The 14,753-nt window shown below is 43.7% G+C and overlaps 1 protein-coding gene across 2 annotated transcripts; it reads left to right on the top strand.

The window, feature by feature from the left end:
- The first annotated feature begins 2,315 nt into the window (after nt 1-2,315).
- On the top strand, nt 2,316-4,872 carry LOC310733190 (uncharacterized protein). Of its 2 annotated transcripts, XM_083554215.1 has the most exons (7): nt 2,316-2,413; nt 2,524-2,605; nt 2,684-2,941; nt 3,207-3,387; nt 3,675-3,823; nt 3,974-4,065; nt 4,542-4,872. In XM_083554215.1, exons 1-6 carry the CDS (start codon nt 2,367-2,369, stop codon nt 4,034-4,036), a joined length of 780 nt encoding a protein of 259 aa, XP_083410341.1. In that variant the 5' UTR covers nt 2,316-2,366; the 3' UTR covers nt 4,037-4,065; nt 4,542-4,872. The 2 variants fall into 2 exon arrangements, with proteins under 2 accessions (XP_083410341.1, XP_083410342.1); XM_083554216.1 differs by lacking the exon at nt 3,974-4,065 and having other exon boundaries at nt 3,675-3,768.
- Nucleotides 4,873-14,753: the final 9,881 nt, after the last annotated feature.

The following is a 14,753-nucleotide window of genomic DNA, read 5'->3' as shown; positions in this document are numbered from 1 at the left end:
TGAGACACATGCATGTTTCTTTTGTTTGGAACTCAAAGGCAAAAACACAAGAATTGGACAGTGAAAGACTGAAGGTTCTGTGGGGTACGAATGTGACATTTTTGTCTCTAATTGAAGAACGTCTGGAGAACAGATGAGAAGATGTGATCAGACCGCCTCGCCAACACACTCACACATCAAGGTGAATGCATAAGGGTTTGGGGTTGTTTTGGAGCAGGGAAGGTTGGAGACTTATTCCGGAAAGTAAACCAACATGTCTCCTGTTCCATACTTCAACACCATGCAATTTTCTTCAGGACTGCGTATGTTGAAGAGCTCTGTAAGCCTTGTTTAGAGAGCAAACAGTCGTCTGAAGTGATATCTATCATGAAGTAGATTGGAAAGAGATATAGTATTTCAGCTGAATGTCTGGAGAAACGAACTGTCTGGGTGCTTTCCTACTAAGGGAGGTTTTTTTCAAATAAAGTGAAGAACATCTGGACATGTATACGTTTGTTTAGTCAAAATAAATCTTAATCTCGTTACATTAGCGAGTTTGTTGCATTGAAACAAACGAACACGCCTGTCATGCAGTTAATCAAACATCTCGCTGTATTTCAGTGATATCAGCATGCAGAGCTTTGGTGGTGAAGAACATTTGGATGGGGTTCACTGTTTATGGCCTCTATGTCCACACCCATGCTGCTGGGAGACAGAGCGACGCATCGCTACGGGCGCGTATCGCCGTGGAGTCGGTGTGCCAACTAAACACCACGCCAGCGTTGATGGTGAAGTGAAGTCTCTGATTCACATTATTGACAGTGACTATTAATATTTAATATATTGTATATGTATTTGACACATTATTTGCATTTTCCTGGGCTGGACATAAATTTATTTTGATTTAATTCAAAAGCAAATTATAAGGGGGCGGAGAAAGAGGGTGTGTTTGACTTGTTAGGGATGTGTAGGTATATATTTCTGCCACATTTTTTGCTTTATTAAATATTTTCCTACCTCACCGGTAAAACCTGTGAATGATGACTGATAGTGATCAGTCGATCACCCGATTTTTAAAATGGATACTGATTTAAAAAACCACACACACACCATGTAAAATAGTACTGATCTTTTTTTACAAAAAAAAATAAAAAAATACTGAAAATGTGATTAATGAAATAAATACGAATATATTGATGAAATAATAAGTAATTAATAATAGTAATAATAATAATTTAACCATATAAAATACATGCATTTAAACTGATACACTCCGAATAAATAAAAACAGATCCATCCAAAAAGAATAAAAAAACACTTTAACATGCAGCATGTGATATCAGTGATTCGCCTCTAGAGGCCGCTCTTGTACTGTATAATGACGCAAATCTTCTCAGCTGCTTCAGCAACCCGGAAAAACTGTGTATGGATTTTTCGCTGAAAATTCCAGCAATTAACTATTGTTAAACAAAACCGATGCATCAGGGTCGACCTCTAATGTTTAATTCCTGAATTGCGATGCTTATATTTTCTCATGAAGCCGTCCTTTCTGTAGCTGATCAAGGAATAGTTCTGAACTGGTTTAATGTTGTTGCCGTTGCTGTTGTGTTCCACTTTGTGTTAATCACAGCAAATCCCAATTAGACTTTTAAAATGCTCAGATTGTACCCTTTATAAAGAAAGGCATTTAAAATGTCCTTTGATCTGCAGAAAGGTCACCGTGTCTGACCGTGGTGGACGTCTCTGAGTGGGCAGGAAAGAGAATGGGGCCTGTGAGGCCAGACAGAAGAAATCTGAGCGGAATGAACTCCCAGGTGGAACCTCTACAGAAACACATGAAAACGTGAGTTAGTCAGATACCAAGATTTTATACTGAAATTAACATCTGATCAATTCGATCATTACAACTGAAGCAGACACTAATTTAATGTTTTGATTTCCTTAGGCAAACGCCATTATATAAGTCGTTTTGTTGTATATTTATATATTCTTGAATTGCTGTTGTGTCACGTTGTTTTGATTATTCAGTCTGAATTTTCTATTCTCTGTGTATTGAACACTGTTCTAGAAAATGTAAAAAAAAAAAATATTCAGACTATATTGGATTAACCAGGTTAAAAGATTAAAAGTTTGTTGTGCGTCTAAACGTTGCTCTTTTTTTACACACAGCAAAGATCTGTGTTTCCCAGCGATCACCTCAGCACCGTCTGAATCCCACACCAGAGAAAGTGGCACCAGAAACAAAGCTGTAAATGTAGGTCAAAGGTCAATGAATGTGCTCTGTGGACTGTGAGCATTGAGTGACCAGGTGTGTTGGTTGTGTTTAAAAGGATCGCACAGCTCACATCCCCCCTCTGATTGGCTCACCGTGTAGATCCCCATCTTTAATGTTGTGGGTCCTGAATCCCCATCACAACCCTCAGTGTTCTAAAAGGTGACATTCAGGACATGGCTGAGAAACTAGCAATAATACAGTAATAATAATAGATAAGAGCTAATCAAATGTTAATCAAAGGAGGTGCCTTCTTCATTCTGTTCTTTAAGCATCAGCTCAGAAGTTCCACGCTGCACCATAAAGGAGTTAATCTGCCTCCCGGCTGCTCACACACACACCACGTCTGCATCGGTGAGTAAATCCAATCCGATCTTCAAGCCATCGTTGTGACGTTGGAACGCCCTGCCTGATACGGTTCCTCTCCATTAGAACCGTAAAGGAACGACGAAGAAGAGGGTGCGCTTTCAGCTCTTCCATTCACCCGTGAGATTTCACTCCAGCCAGCAGGCCGAGTCAGTGTCTGCAGCTCAGCTGGAGGCAGGTGCAGGAGACGGCGCCGAACTCCTGAGTGACCCGAGTGCGTTCCTGTTGAAGAACAGACCAGCCATTTTTCACGGCGTTCAAGAGAGAGCCATCAGGACAGCGAGCCAGGAGGCACCGGCTTCACTTTACAAACTGGATAGCAAGGTGATGGAGGGGTCTTTTACAGTTGTTATCGTGGACAAGCCTTAGACAGCAGGGTTTTGGACAAATCTTCCACAGTTGTTGCCTTGAACAGCAAGGTAAAAGAAAGGTCTATCACAGCAGGGTGAAGGACATGTCTTTATGTTCTGCTTTAACAAATCGGCAGAAAAATACTGATATTTGTCTGTAGAGTTAACTGTAACTATAATTGGATAAAAAAAATATGGTGTTTTTGGCTAATTGCTTTTTTATTACCGGATTTGTGCAGACAGCAGAGGAGGACGCGGACTGGGATGGACTGAGAATACAGCCAAACCTCGGGAAGAGACACGTCTCTCTTGAGGGCTTCAGTCCACCAGGGGGCGCTAGAGGAATTCCAGAGACTGGCAGCTCCTATCCTGGTTCCAAAGCGAGCTCAGATGGAACGATTTGCAGCCCACAATGTGCAGGTGAAGCGTGACCTCTGTATGTGTCAATCACAATGTCGACGGGTGTGGCCTCTGTATGTCAGTCACCATGAAGTAGGCGTGGCCTCTTTGTTTGTCAGTCACAATAAAGGAAGTGTGGCCTCTGTGTCAGTCTCAGTGAAGGTCTGGCTTGTGGGTCTGTCCCTCTTCATGGAAATGGCATGGCCAGTTATCACAATAAAGAAAGCATTCCCTGTCACATAGTGTGTGTGTGTGTGTGTGTGTGTGTGTGTGTGTGTGTGTGTGTGTGTGTGTGTGTGCATGCCCAGGTCCCACTACACGGGCGTGTGTAAAGAGGATGGTGAGTTACAGCCGGTGCACTCATCCACTACTCTCTCACAAAAAGCACTGTAGAGGAACCAGGTCAGAACTGGACATGACCATCTGCAGCTCTACTACTATTAAAGAACACAATCAGGTACACTGAGTGAGAGCAAACACACACACACACACACACACACACACACACACACACACACACACACAGAGAAACATCCCATGATGATCACAAACACTTGTTCTGTGTAGAGGACTGTATGTGTGTGTATGTGTGTGTGTGTGTGCGCAGATAATAAACACAGATGAGAGGTATGAGGGAGACGGGGGAAGTCCCACCAAACTCAGATTTTGACTCCCAGCACTTCACCCATGAGCTTTACGGTGAGACACACGGCAATCCTGTGGGTGGCGTTTACAAGCTACAGCTGATCAACTTTCGAAAAAACATGGAGATCTGCTTATCTCTGTCTGTGGCCCCCCTCTCTTTCTGTTTTTCTATTTTTCTAATTGTCTGTTTATCTGTCTGTCTTGTAATAACCTTGTCTGTGTCTGTCTGTCTCTCTATACATCTGTCTGTCTCTCTCTAACACTGTCTATCTCTCTCTCTCTCTCTCTCTCTCTCTCTCTAACACTGCCTGTGTCTGTCTGTCTCTCTATAAACCTGTCTATCTGTCTCTGTCTCTCTCTGTCTCTGTTTGTCTCTCTGCTATTGCCTTGTTCTCTTCTTGTTTGTCCAGATCTCACCTATTGTTGCTTTCTCTCCCATCATCTCTGTGTGTCTGTCTCTCTGTCACCTCACTTTTTTGTGTTCTGCTTTTATCACTCTCATCATCCCCCCCCCCCCTCTCTCTCTCTCGAGCACTCTAATCTCACTCCTGACCCTAGTCCAGATCAGAGGTTCATCACTGAAGCGATGGAACCCTGTTCCACACCAAGCCTCAGCTAACTGTAACACACACTCATCTTTAATGTCTTGTTCTATGAAATAAACGTTGTTTTGCCCTGAGACCTCATTGAGCAGGAGCCTCATTTAAAGCAAGTCCCTGTGGCAGACCAAAGACCCCTGGTTGGATTCTGTCTCACCAGGGAACCACCAGGAGAACGTGGAGTCTGTCGAAGAAGTCATTTCTGACCTTTTGGGTTTCCTACCACCACCAATAACCAAATAAAATGATTTGGATTGAGTTATTTCTTTGAATTCTCAATTGCTATTGCATTATAGATACACGTGATCGTGACTGGCAAGTGTGTGTGTGTGTGTGTGTGTCTGTGTCCCAGTGAGCATGGTAACACACACACACATATGAAGACACAGCTCACACCCAGCTTCTGTTCCCGAAGCCAGAGAACCTCCAGTCCCACCACACACACACATTCTAGCCTGTGTTTCCATGAGTGCTTAGCTTAAAAGGAACATGCCAGTGTGTGTGTGTGTGTGTTTGTGCATGTGCATGAAAGAGTTTGAGAGACTGAGCAGTGCTTACTCTGTGAGGAGAGATTTCCAAACCCCATGCCCAGATCCTCACGTTCCGTCTCGAAGCCGCTCGGGGATTTTTACCTCCACCTGCTGAACCTCGCTCTGGCAACAACACCGCCGAGCTCTGACGTCAGCCACAAGGAAAGACCATGGCGTTGAGGTGTAATTACACACGCCACATTCTTAACACTGCACGAACACGGCTGAGAGCTCCTCCACGCCCAGTCACGTTTTCTCAAAATGCTCTCACAATCTCCTCTAACTCTGGGTTACAGACTAGGTAAGTGTACGGGTACGTAAGGATCCTTCCATTACTCCATTTAGAGGTAAATAGAGGACACGCCCACCGAGAAGGTGACGGTAACGGAGGAGCAAACAAATCCAAGTGCCCAAGGTGCCAAGATGTGCACCAGAGAGCGTGTCTGAGTGAAATGTAATCCAGAGGGCTTGGTACAGGCCTTACGTAAGAAAAAAAACACTGTCTCGTGTTTGTGTGATCAACACGGGGTTACTGCGGCGAAGTGGAGACACTGGGACCTACCAGGGAGGCTGATGGTCCTCTTACCAGTGATGGGAAGATCAGATCACTTTAGTGTGTTTGTTCTTCGAATCTCGTTCATCAAATGAACAAATCTTTTATTGAGTCGTTTAATTCTTTCTGTTCCTTTGATCAGAAATAGAATTTTATACAAAAAAAATTCAGTAGATCCCAGAACATACGTCTACATACAACAACTTTGACTATAGTTCCTGCTTGATAGAACCAGACAATAGATTTGTGTATCTATCATCAATAATGGCTGTATGTTGTTCTTTTCAAAAGACAGTAAATCTGTACTGCTACACAACCTGCACAACTCCTCTAGTTTCTTTTCTATAGTATTGTCCCTTGAGAAGATACTAAATGGTTGCTGAAATGTGAGGGGGTACTTACTTTTGTGAGATGCTGTATATATAATTGTATTGCATCCACGGGAGTCACGTGTTAAAGGAAAGTTTGGTGAAACCTGTTGTTCTAAGGTTTAGAAACTGGCATTGATGAAAAGGCAGGAGGTGGAGCCGGAGGTGGCGGAGATAAAGATGCTGTGGAGTGATGAGGATGGGCATGATTAGAAATGAGATCATTAGAGGGATCATGCAGGTAGGAAATGAGGTGAGAGAGGAAACAACCAGGAAACACCTAGTACCTGGACGTCTCTCTCTGTCTCACTTTTCATTTTTAACAGTGGAACAGCACAATGTCGCTTTCATATCAGCACATGGACACTTTAGTGACAATCACACGGTGGCACATTTTTATCCCAATGTTTATACTTTATATATAGGGGTATATTGGCAGAAGAATGCTGAGGCTGGAGGAAAAGAGGAAGGTCAAGGAGGAGTTTTATGGATGTGGTGAGGGAAGACAAGCAGGTAGATGTGATGGACACAGTGGTATAGGACATGGATTATCCGCAGTAGTAACTATTATTATTAGTAGTGATATTAATTATAATTATTACAGGACAGCTTATAAAAATTAAACTTGATTGTGTTGATGTGTGTGTGTGTGTGTGTGTGTGTGTGTGTGTGTGTGTGTGTGTGTATAGACAGGTAAATCCTTCCACTTGTGGAAAAACAAGCCACTTATGTGTGCTGTGGAATGTGCAGGGGGTCTCCCGTGTGTTTGATTTAGTTTGATGGCGTCAGTGTGTGTTTGGTCAGGGCTTTAAGGTCGTGTGCGTTCACACACAGTAAAACGAGACGGCGTCGTTAATGTGGTGTGGGCGGTTGCCGGGCAGAAACGAGAAACATCTCTCTCCGGCGTCTCGATGCATCTCGGACGCTGCAGCTGCTGTATGTCATAAACCCTGGTGTGTGTGTGTGTGTGTATGTGTGTGTGTTGCATCTGATCTGGAAGCATTTGACACAATTAGACTTGGGCCTGGACCCTGGATAAAGCCGTCTTTTGATGCCCATTGACTCAGGGAAAAAGTGAGAGCCATGGTGGACAGCCTGGATTCATTCAAACTAACAAGCAAATCATTGTTATGAGTGTGTGATTCAAGTAAACAAATGACCTGATGGATAGATCACACTGAAAGAGAGAGAGAGAGAGAGAGAGAGAGAGAGGGAGAGGGAGTTAATAAATCCCCCTGATCTCAGAATGGCTTGGCATCGGGTCGCAGTGATCGTTAGCGTGAAAAACGTTACCACAGCACGTGTGTTTGCTGAGCCGTATTTGTTTACGACGTTCTCTCTGAAACGCTCTGATTTCACATTTTCCCCAAACAGGACGTGCTCTGTGAGCGAGGCCTTACACACCCTCGGTCGCACAGCGAAGCCAGTGTAAAGAAGCTGGTATTGGTGTGAGCTCCAGACGCCGAGGCTCCTCGGGTTCCTCTGCTTTTCACTCATTTGAACCAAAAACGTTCCTTCGAGGTGAAATCTCAGGCTTTGGCTTTACAGAATAAAGGGAATGACTTGGACACGGATTCTGAGGCAAAACTCAAACAAGAAGCACATCTAACTGTTGAGGAATGTAAAAAGTTGGTGAGGAGGTCTCTTCACTTTAGCCAGGCTGATGTTCTCGAGCTTAAGAAGCTCCACCCTTCTGCAAATGTAACTTCAACTATGTTGCAGCTAAAAAAATGTACAGATAAAAACCACACCATGAACTTGCTATCGAGCTGCTAATGTACAGAGAGACACGCCCTGGGGGCGGGGCTTATACATTGTAACATTCTAAGGAGGTGTGACTTTGATGATCAAAGGATTAATACGGGGTTGTGTGTGTCAGTGGATAATACACTGTAAGGACAAAAGTATTGGGACACCTGATCTTATGAGACTATGTAATTCCTCCTGAAACCGTTTCCTTGGACTAGGAGACCCAGACCTGTTCCATCACGACAATACACAATCCCTGTGCACAAAGCCAGAAAACCTCCATGAAGATGTTCTTTCCATAGGTTGGAGTGGAAGATCTCCTGCTAAAGAGCTCTAAACCCCATTAAACCCTATTGGCCTGCTCACCTACACCAGTACCTGACTTTACTAACACCCCTGTTTTTTAATATTCAGTGGTCAGAGCATAATTAAATGCCCCTCATCACAGTTCTGCGGCTGTTTCTGAGGACCACTTGTGCCATGCTGCTCGATATGTTCGTTGCAGGTGTGTGTGTTAAAGCCGATAAACATCTAGCGGATATTTCACACGGTCCCGATTTGAAGCTGACACCCTCGAAAGTAAACATTTAAACATTAATCCCAAATCACAGCTGAACACGCACAAGCGACAACTTTGACTTTGCGTAACCTTTGACCTCTAGAGCAGGTGTCAGTAGTGAGGAGGGTCAGGGTTCAGCGAGACACAGCTGATTCCACACACACACACACACACACACCATCCTGTGAGTGTGAGTGAATAAGAGTGTGTGTGTGTGTGTGTGTGTGAATGCATGAGTGAGTGAGTGAATAGGTGTGTGTGTAAGTGTTGAAATATGTGTCACTTTACCAGGTGGGGGCGCTAACAGTTTAGGCTGTACAGAGAAAATGGAGATGACTGAATAGTAACCATCAAACTAAATGGGCATAAAACACAATTGAAGATAGACATGAGGGTTCAGTGCAACATCATTCCAAATCATTACATGCTCAAGGCTGTACCAAGATGGAAAAATCACAAACAAGGTTGGTGTCATGCAGTGTAGTGGACATCGTTTGAAACCCAAAGGCAAACGCATGTTTTTGGGTGAATACAAAGACAAATATTATGACTTTGAATCCCAGATTCTGGAAGATGATGTACGACTGGGACTAAAGACATGTACAGTATAAAGATGGGACTCGTCAAACAGGTAGCAGCAGTTACATCAGAACCTAATGACATTAAAGAAATATACGCAGATGTTTTAACAGGACTAGTCTGTTTTGAAGGAGAACAACACATCAAGCTAAAACCAGATGCTCAGCCTGTCATACACCCACCTTCAGTTCAGGTGGGTCTCAGGAACAAAGTCATGGAAAAGCTGAAACGGATCAAAGAATTAAATGTCAGTAAAAGGGTGCTGGAATCCAGAGCTTGAGTCAACATCATGGTCACTATCTGAAACCTTAAACTGGACCTAAACCACACCTGGAAAAGGTCCATATGAAGATGCACAGACCACAGAACAGAAAAGAGCTGCAACAATACCTTGGCATGGTCACATACTTAGAAAAGTTCCTCCCAAAACTGTGTAATGTCACGGCCCCTCTAAGACCACACATGGAAAAGACCGCAGAACGGTTCTGGGAAGATGCTTATGACAAGAGTCTTGAAGAATGACAAGGAATGTTCTCAGAAACAATTACTCTGAAATATTATGGTCCAGCAATGCCAGTGACACTCAGCGTGGACGCATCCAGCAGTGGTAGGTAGGTTTTTAGTGCTGGGTTGTTTCGGAGATATAATATGTGAGAGACTTTACCAGGTGGGGGCGCTAACAGTTAAGGTTGTACAGGGAGGGTGAGCCGAATAAAGTGCAGTTATTTACCATAAGAAGCGTTTGGTTCAGTTTATTACAAGTGTGTGATTGAGAGAGAGAGAGAGAGAGAGAGAGAGTGTGTGTGTGTGTGTGTGTGTGTGTGTGTGTGTGTGTGTGTGTGTGTGTGTGTGTGTGTGTGTGTGTAATTGAGTGTGTGAGTGTATAAGTGAGTGTGAGAGAGTGTGTGAGTGATTGAATGAGTGTATGAGAGTGAGTCTGTGAGTGTGATTGAGTGTGTAAGTGAGTGTATGAGTGATTGTGAGAGAGTGTGTGAGGGATTGAGTGTGTGTGTTAATGAGTGTGAATGTGTGTGAGTGTATGAGAGTGAGTCTGTGAGTGTGAGTGAGTGTATAAGTGAGTGTGAGAGAGTGTGTAAGTGATTGAGTGAGTGTGTGAATGAGTGTGAATGTGAGCGAGTGTATGAGAGTAAGTCTGTAAGTGTGATTGAGTGTGTGACTGAGCAGGTGAGTGATTGAGTGAGTGTGTGAGAGTGTGTGTATGAGAGAGTGAGTGAGTGAGTGAGTGAGTAAGTGAACGTGTGTGTGTGTGTGTGTGTGTGTGAGTGAGTGCAGCTGGCTAATAAAGAGACACTTAGCCGTTTGTTGTAATGGAAAGGCAGAAGACGTATTTCTGGCTGTATTTTCTCTTTCAAAATTCTGTCCATCACACATATCCGCTGTTGTTCACCAACCCGCGCTGATGCAAATCCTGATGAGTCAGTGGAACACCGATTCCGTTACAGCTCAGAGGGAAATAACAAACTCTCTCTCGACCTCTCACACACGCACAAACACACACACACTCCTTACACACAAACCCAACGTTGCTGTTTGCACGCTTTGTCCATATGTCCATCATCACAGGTGTGTTTGGATCTTAGCACCCAGGTGTGACCTGCAGTCGAATGCACATCAGCAGGTCTTGCTAAAAACACTCACCATGAACAAAAAATGGCACAAAAAGACATTTCTCTCTCTCACACACACACACACACACACACACACACACACACACACACACACACACACACACACACACACACACACACACACACACACAGAGTAGGGTGTAATCTGCTTCATGCTCCAAATATCCATAAAGGTCTCCATGCATTCAGCTAATGAAAATAGAAAGGATAAGAACGGATTGGTCCTTCCCCAAAATTTTAGCACAAATTTGGACCTTCAACAAGGAGGTCTGAACCTGTTCCTGCATGACAATGTTCCTGTGCACAAAGCCAGCTCTATGACGATGGAGAAAGTATGGAAAAGTAATCCTTTCTACAGTCTTATACATTCAGCTGATGTTGTAGAACCAGGAGCTACTGAGCAACTCATAAAATAGCTCAACATTTGAGATCATCACAGATCCAACACCAGCTTCTCCATGCCAGAGCCTTTACAAATTCGAAGAGGTCCAAAATCCGAACTCCACATGATGTGAGATCCAAATTGCGCAGGTACGTATCTAGATGGTTCAGGATGTTTGCGGTGTCGGTATCTTTCTTTCTGTATTTCTTTCTTTCGGTATCCATAATCTTCATGAGGTGGGACACGAATGGAGCTGGAGCAACCTCAGGATGCCTCAGGGTGGGTGAAGCAGGAATTAGTGTATCTGCTGTTCATGATATTAACAAGCACAAGTTGATAATGTGCATGTGATCAGATGTTCTGGAGCACCTCACACCTACACCAGGATTATCATGTTATGAACGTTATCAGAAGATCCTCAAGTGCTTTTAACATCTCAAAGCAGCTTCACAGAGATCAAGTGGTTATAAAGTTTGAGTTTATAAGTTTAGTGCCTGTAAGTTTCTTCCTTATAAGTGTAAGTTTATCTCTAATAAACGACCCAGTGGCGACTGCGGTGAAGGAAAAACTCCCTGAGACTTCATAAAGAAGAAACCTTAAGAGGAACCAGACTCATAAGGGAACCCATCCTCATCCTCATCACCAATATCCATTTATTACAGTTCCATCATTGCTGAGGTGATCTGTTCAGTGATGGACGCTTAAATGCAGAACTTTTCATGCAAACTGATGTCATGAGCTCATTGTAACAGACTTTTGATATTAATCACAGTCCAAGTCCATCCTCAAAGTTCTTGAGTTTCTCAGTAACTTCATCCATCTTTAAGCTGTTGATGTAGATCTGAAAAAGAGAAAAGGACAAGAACTCTGGGGAGAGAGAGAGAGAGAGAGAGAGAGAGAGAGGGAGAGTAGAGGAGTGACAGGGAGAGAGAAAAAGATTATTAAGCATTCTCATTGCTTCATATCAACCATGTGATCTTTTCTAACAAACTTTTGCTGCCCAACACAAACAAGCCATTACTTGACGAGAAAACGACTGGGGATGAGTGAATGAAAAAACGCTGTGGAAAAAAAGCTTGCATGACTTTTATTTTGCTGTGTCCTGCAGGATCCCTTATCTTTTTATTATCTGTTCATTATCTGTTCATTCCCAATCGCATGCTTGTATTCCGAGACCCTAACGTTCTCAATCTGCAGTGGATCTGTGATGGTTTCCAACCTTGGCATGCTCGTGCTCTCGGGAACGGGGGATTAATATGACCCTGCACATTCCAAGCACTTCAGCACACTGCTGAAGTGGGTAGCGTAGCATTTCGAAGTACGCTAAGTGAAGCCGGTCCGTGTTCGAAAACGACCGCCGTAGATTTTCTCAGGTGGATCCTTTGCATGAACAAACACTAACTCTAGAACAATTTGCACTTTCCTTTTTTTTTTTTTGCACTTAACGCAATGTTAACAGACAATTGTTATATAAAGATTTGTACTCGTACACACAAGTTTTGTCACCGTCAACTTCCCTAATCATTTCAAACGCAGACGTGGTAACGCAAGAGGTCAGAAAAGCATCAGTTGCGCAGCTCGAGATGTCGACGATGTTTTCGGCATACTTACTTTACTAAGGGTCGGTGCTCCCTGTGACTGTGCGTGCAGCCTTTTGCTGCCATCTGCTGGCGTGTTACAAAACTAATCTCGAAACCTTTCGCTATCAACTCTTTTAGTTTTTCTGTTTTTTCTATATTATGTTTTGCCATGCATGATGTTTTGCCTCCGATAATTGATCTGTCACTATGGAAAAGGCGCTGATGCTGTGATGGAAAATGATCAACACCTTGTGACCTATCAGAACATGTGGCGCAAATCAAGCCCTATGGCTTTGCGAGAGCGTGTGAGTGTGTGAGTGTGTGTGTGTGTGTGTGTGTGTGTGTGTGTGTGTGTGTGTGTGTGTGTGGAAGTGTATATCGTTCTGACTTTCCCCTCCTGGTGGAAATGTTTGTCTGGAGATTTAACAATGGCTGGGATGGAGCCAGACCGTCCGAAATGCCAAACTGCCCCATTCCTTTTTCTCACTCTCTCACAGTTTCTCCGTTTTATTTTCTTACTCTAAAACCTGACTCCCTTACACACACACACACACACACACACACACACACACACACACACACACACACACACACACACACACACACATAGCCCCTCCTTTCAGGTCGTACACACATCCTGCTTTTGTGGGTCTGGAATCTGTGGAATTTCGACTGCGGTCGCCGCCCATTGCAATTCCTGATATGAGGTGCACCTGAAGGAACTGTGTGAAATGAAGGGTCGCATGAACGATTCTGACCACACACACACACACACACACACACACACACACACACACCTGTTCGATGGCACACAGCTTTTCAGTCATCACCTTTTTAGATCTAAGTCTCATATATATTACACACACACACACACACACACACACACACACACACACACACACACACAAACACAGTACACATTTTTGGATCAGTGTGTTAAAATGAATAAGCATTGAACACCTGCTGCCCACCTACAGCACATGCTAACCATAAAACCACACACACGCACACACACTCACACACACACACACCTGTTCATGTTACTCCAGCCTTCACTCTTCACCGTCTTCCTCTCGGAGTGTGTCCGATGTCGCTATCTTCAACAGGCCAGGGCGTGCGCGCAACACGAATCACTATCAGATTTTTTTCTGGCTTTGCTCACTATAAACACGGTGCAGAAATATGAACTCCCATCAACATTCCTGCTTGAAGATCTTAATTAAGCACAGACCTGCGTCGGAAAATCGTTACACACACACAGGCATTATTTTAACTTTCCAGGATTTATTAGTTGTAGACAGCTGACTATCAAATTTGCTGTTCCACTCCTTGAACCCGTCCATTCCACATTTAGTGTCTATTTAACCTCCACTCTTCTGGGAAGATGTTCCACTAGATGTTGTGGAGATTTGTGTTCATGCAGCTACAAGAATGTGAGTAAAACCAGGTACTGATGTAAGTGAGGTGAGGAGGCCTGGAGTGCAGTCATTGTTCCAAATCTATTATTTATAATAGGGTTGGAGCTCTATAGCAGGAGATCTTCCACTCCACCCCTTTAACCCATGTAAACCATATCTTCATGAAGATCTTCTGGCTTTGTGCACAGGAGCATTGTCTTGCTGGAACAGGTTTGGGTCTCATAATTCAAGTGAAGGAAAAATTTCAAGCTTTCGTATCCAAAGACGTGGTTCCAATTTTGTGGTTCCAATTTGGGGAAGAAGCACATATAGGTGGGAAAGTCAGGTGTCCCAAAACATTTGGGCCAAGCTGCTCTGAAATCAGATGCATCAGACTCTGGTCGTTCTCTTGCTCAGAAAGAAGCTATGTTCCTGATCCTGGCATTGGAATACGTGTAGCCATGGTCCAGCCTGACCTTCTGAGCGCAACGCAATAGAAAACACCTTTGAACTCCTTAAAAAATGACAATGGGAGTGTTTGCTTTTTCTCTCAAAATCATGGGAACCAGGGTTTTCCTGGAACGCTGCCCGAATCTATGAACGGCTTTGGGGCCATGAGTTCTGCAGCTCAACAGGAAGTCCTTCTGGCAGAAGGTGTGTGAGGATAGCACAATGTGTGTTGAGAATTTGTTGAGAGCCTGTCGAGTTGTTTATAGGGATTTCCTTCTCCATAATGCATCACTGCTTCCTATTACAGAGGAAAGCCATACGGCCGAACAGGAGTTCCCTCCTCACTC

This window comes from Silurus aristotelis, assembly GCF_946808225.1.
Source record: "Silurus aristotelis genome assembly, chromosome: 11".
NCBI classification, from domain to species: Eukaryota; Metazoa; Chordata; class Actinopteri; order Siluriformes; family Siluridae; genus Silurus; species Silurus aristotelis.
Note: the sequence above shows the minus strand (reverse complement) of the source record. Positions and strands in the feature narration are given on the sequence as shown.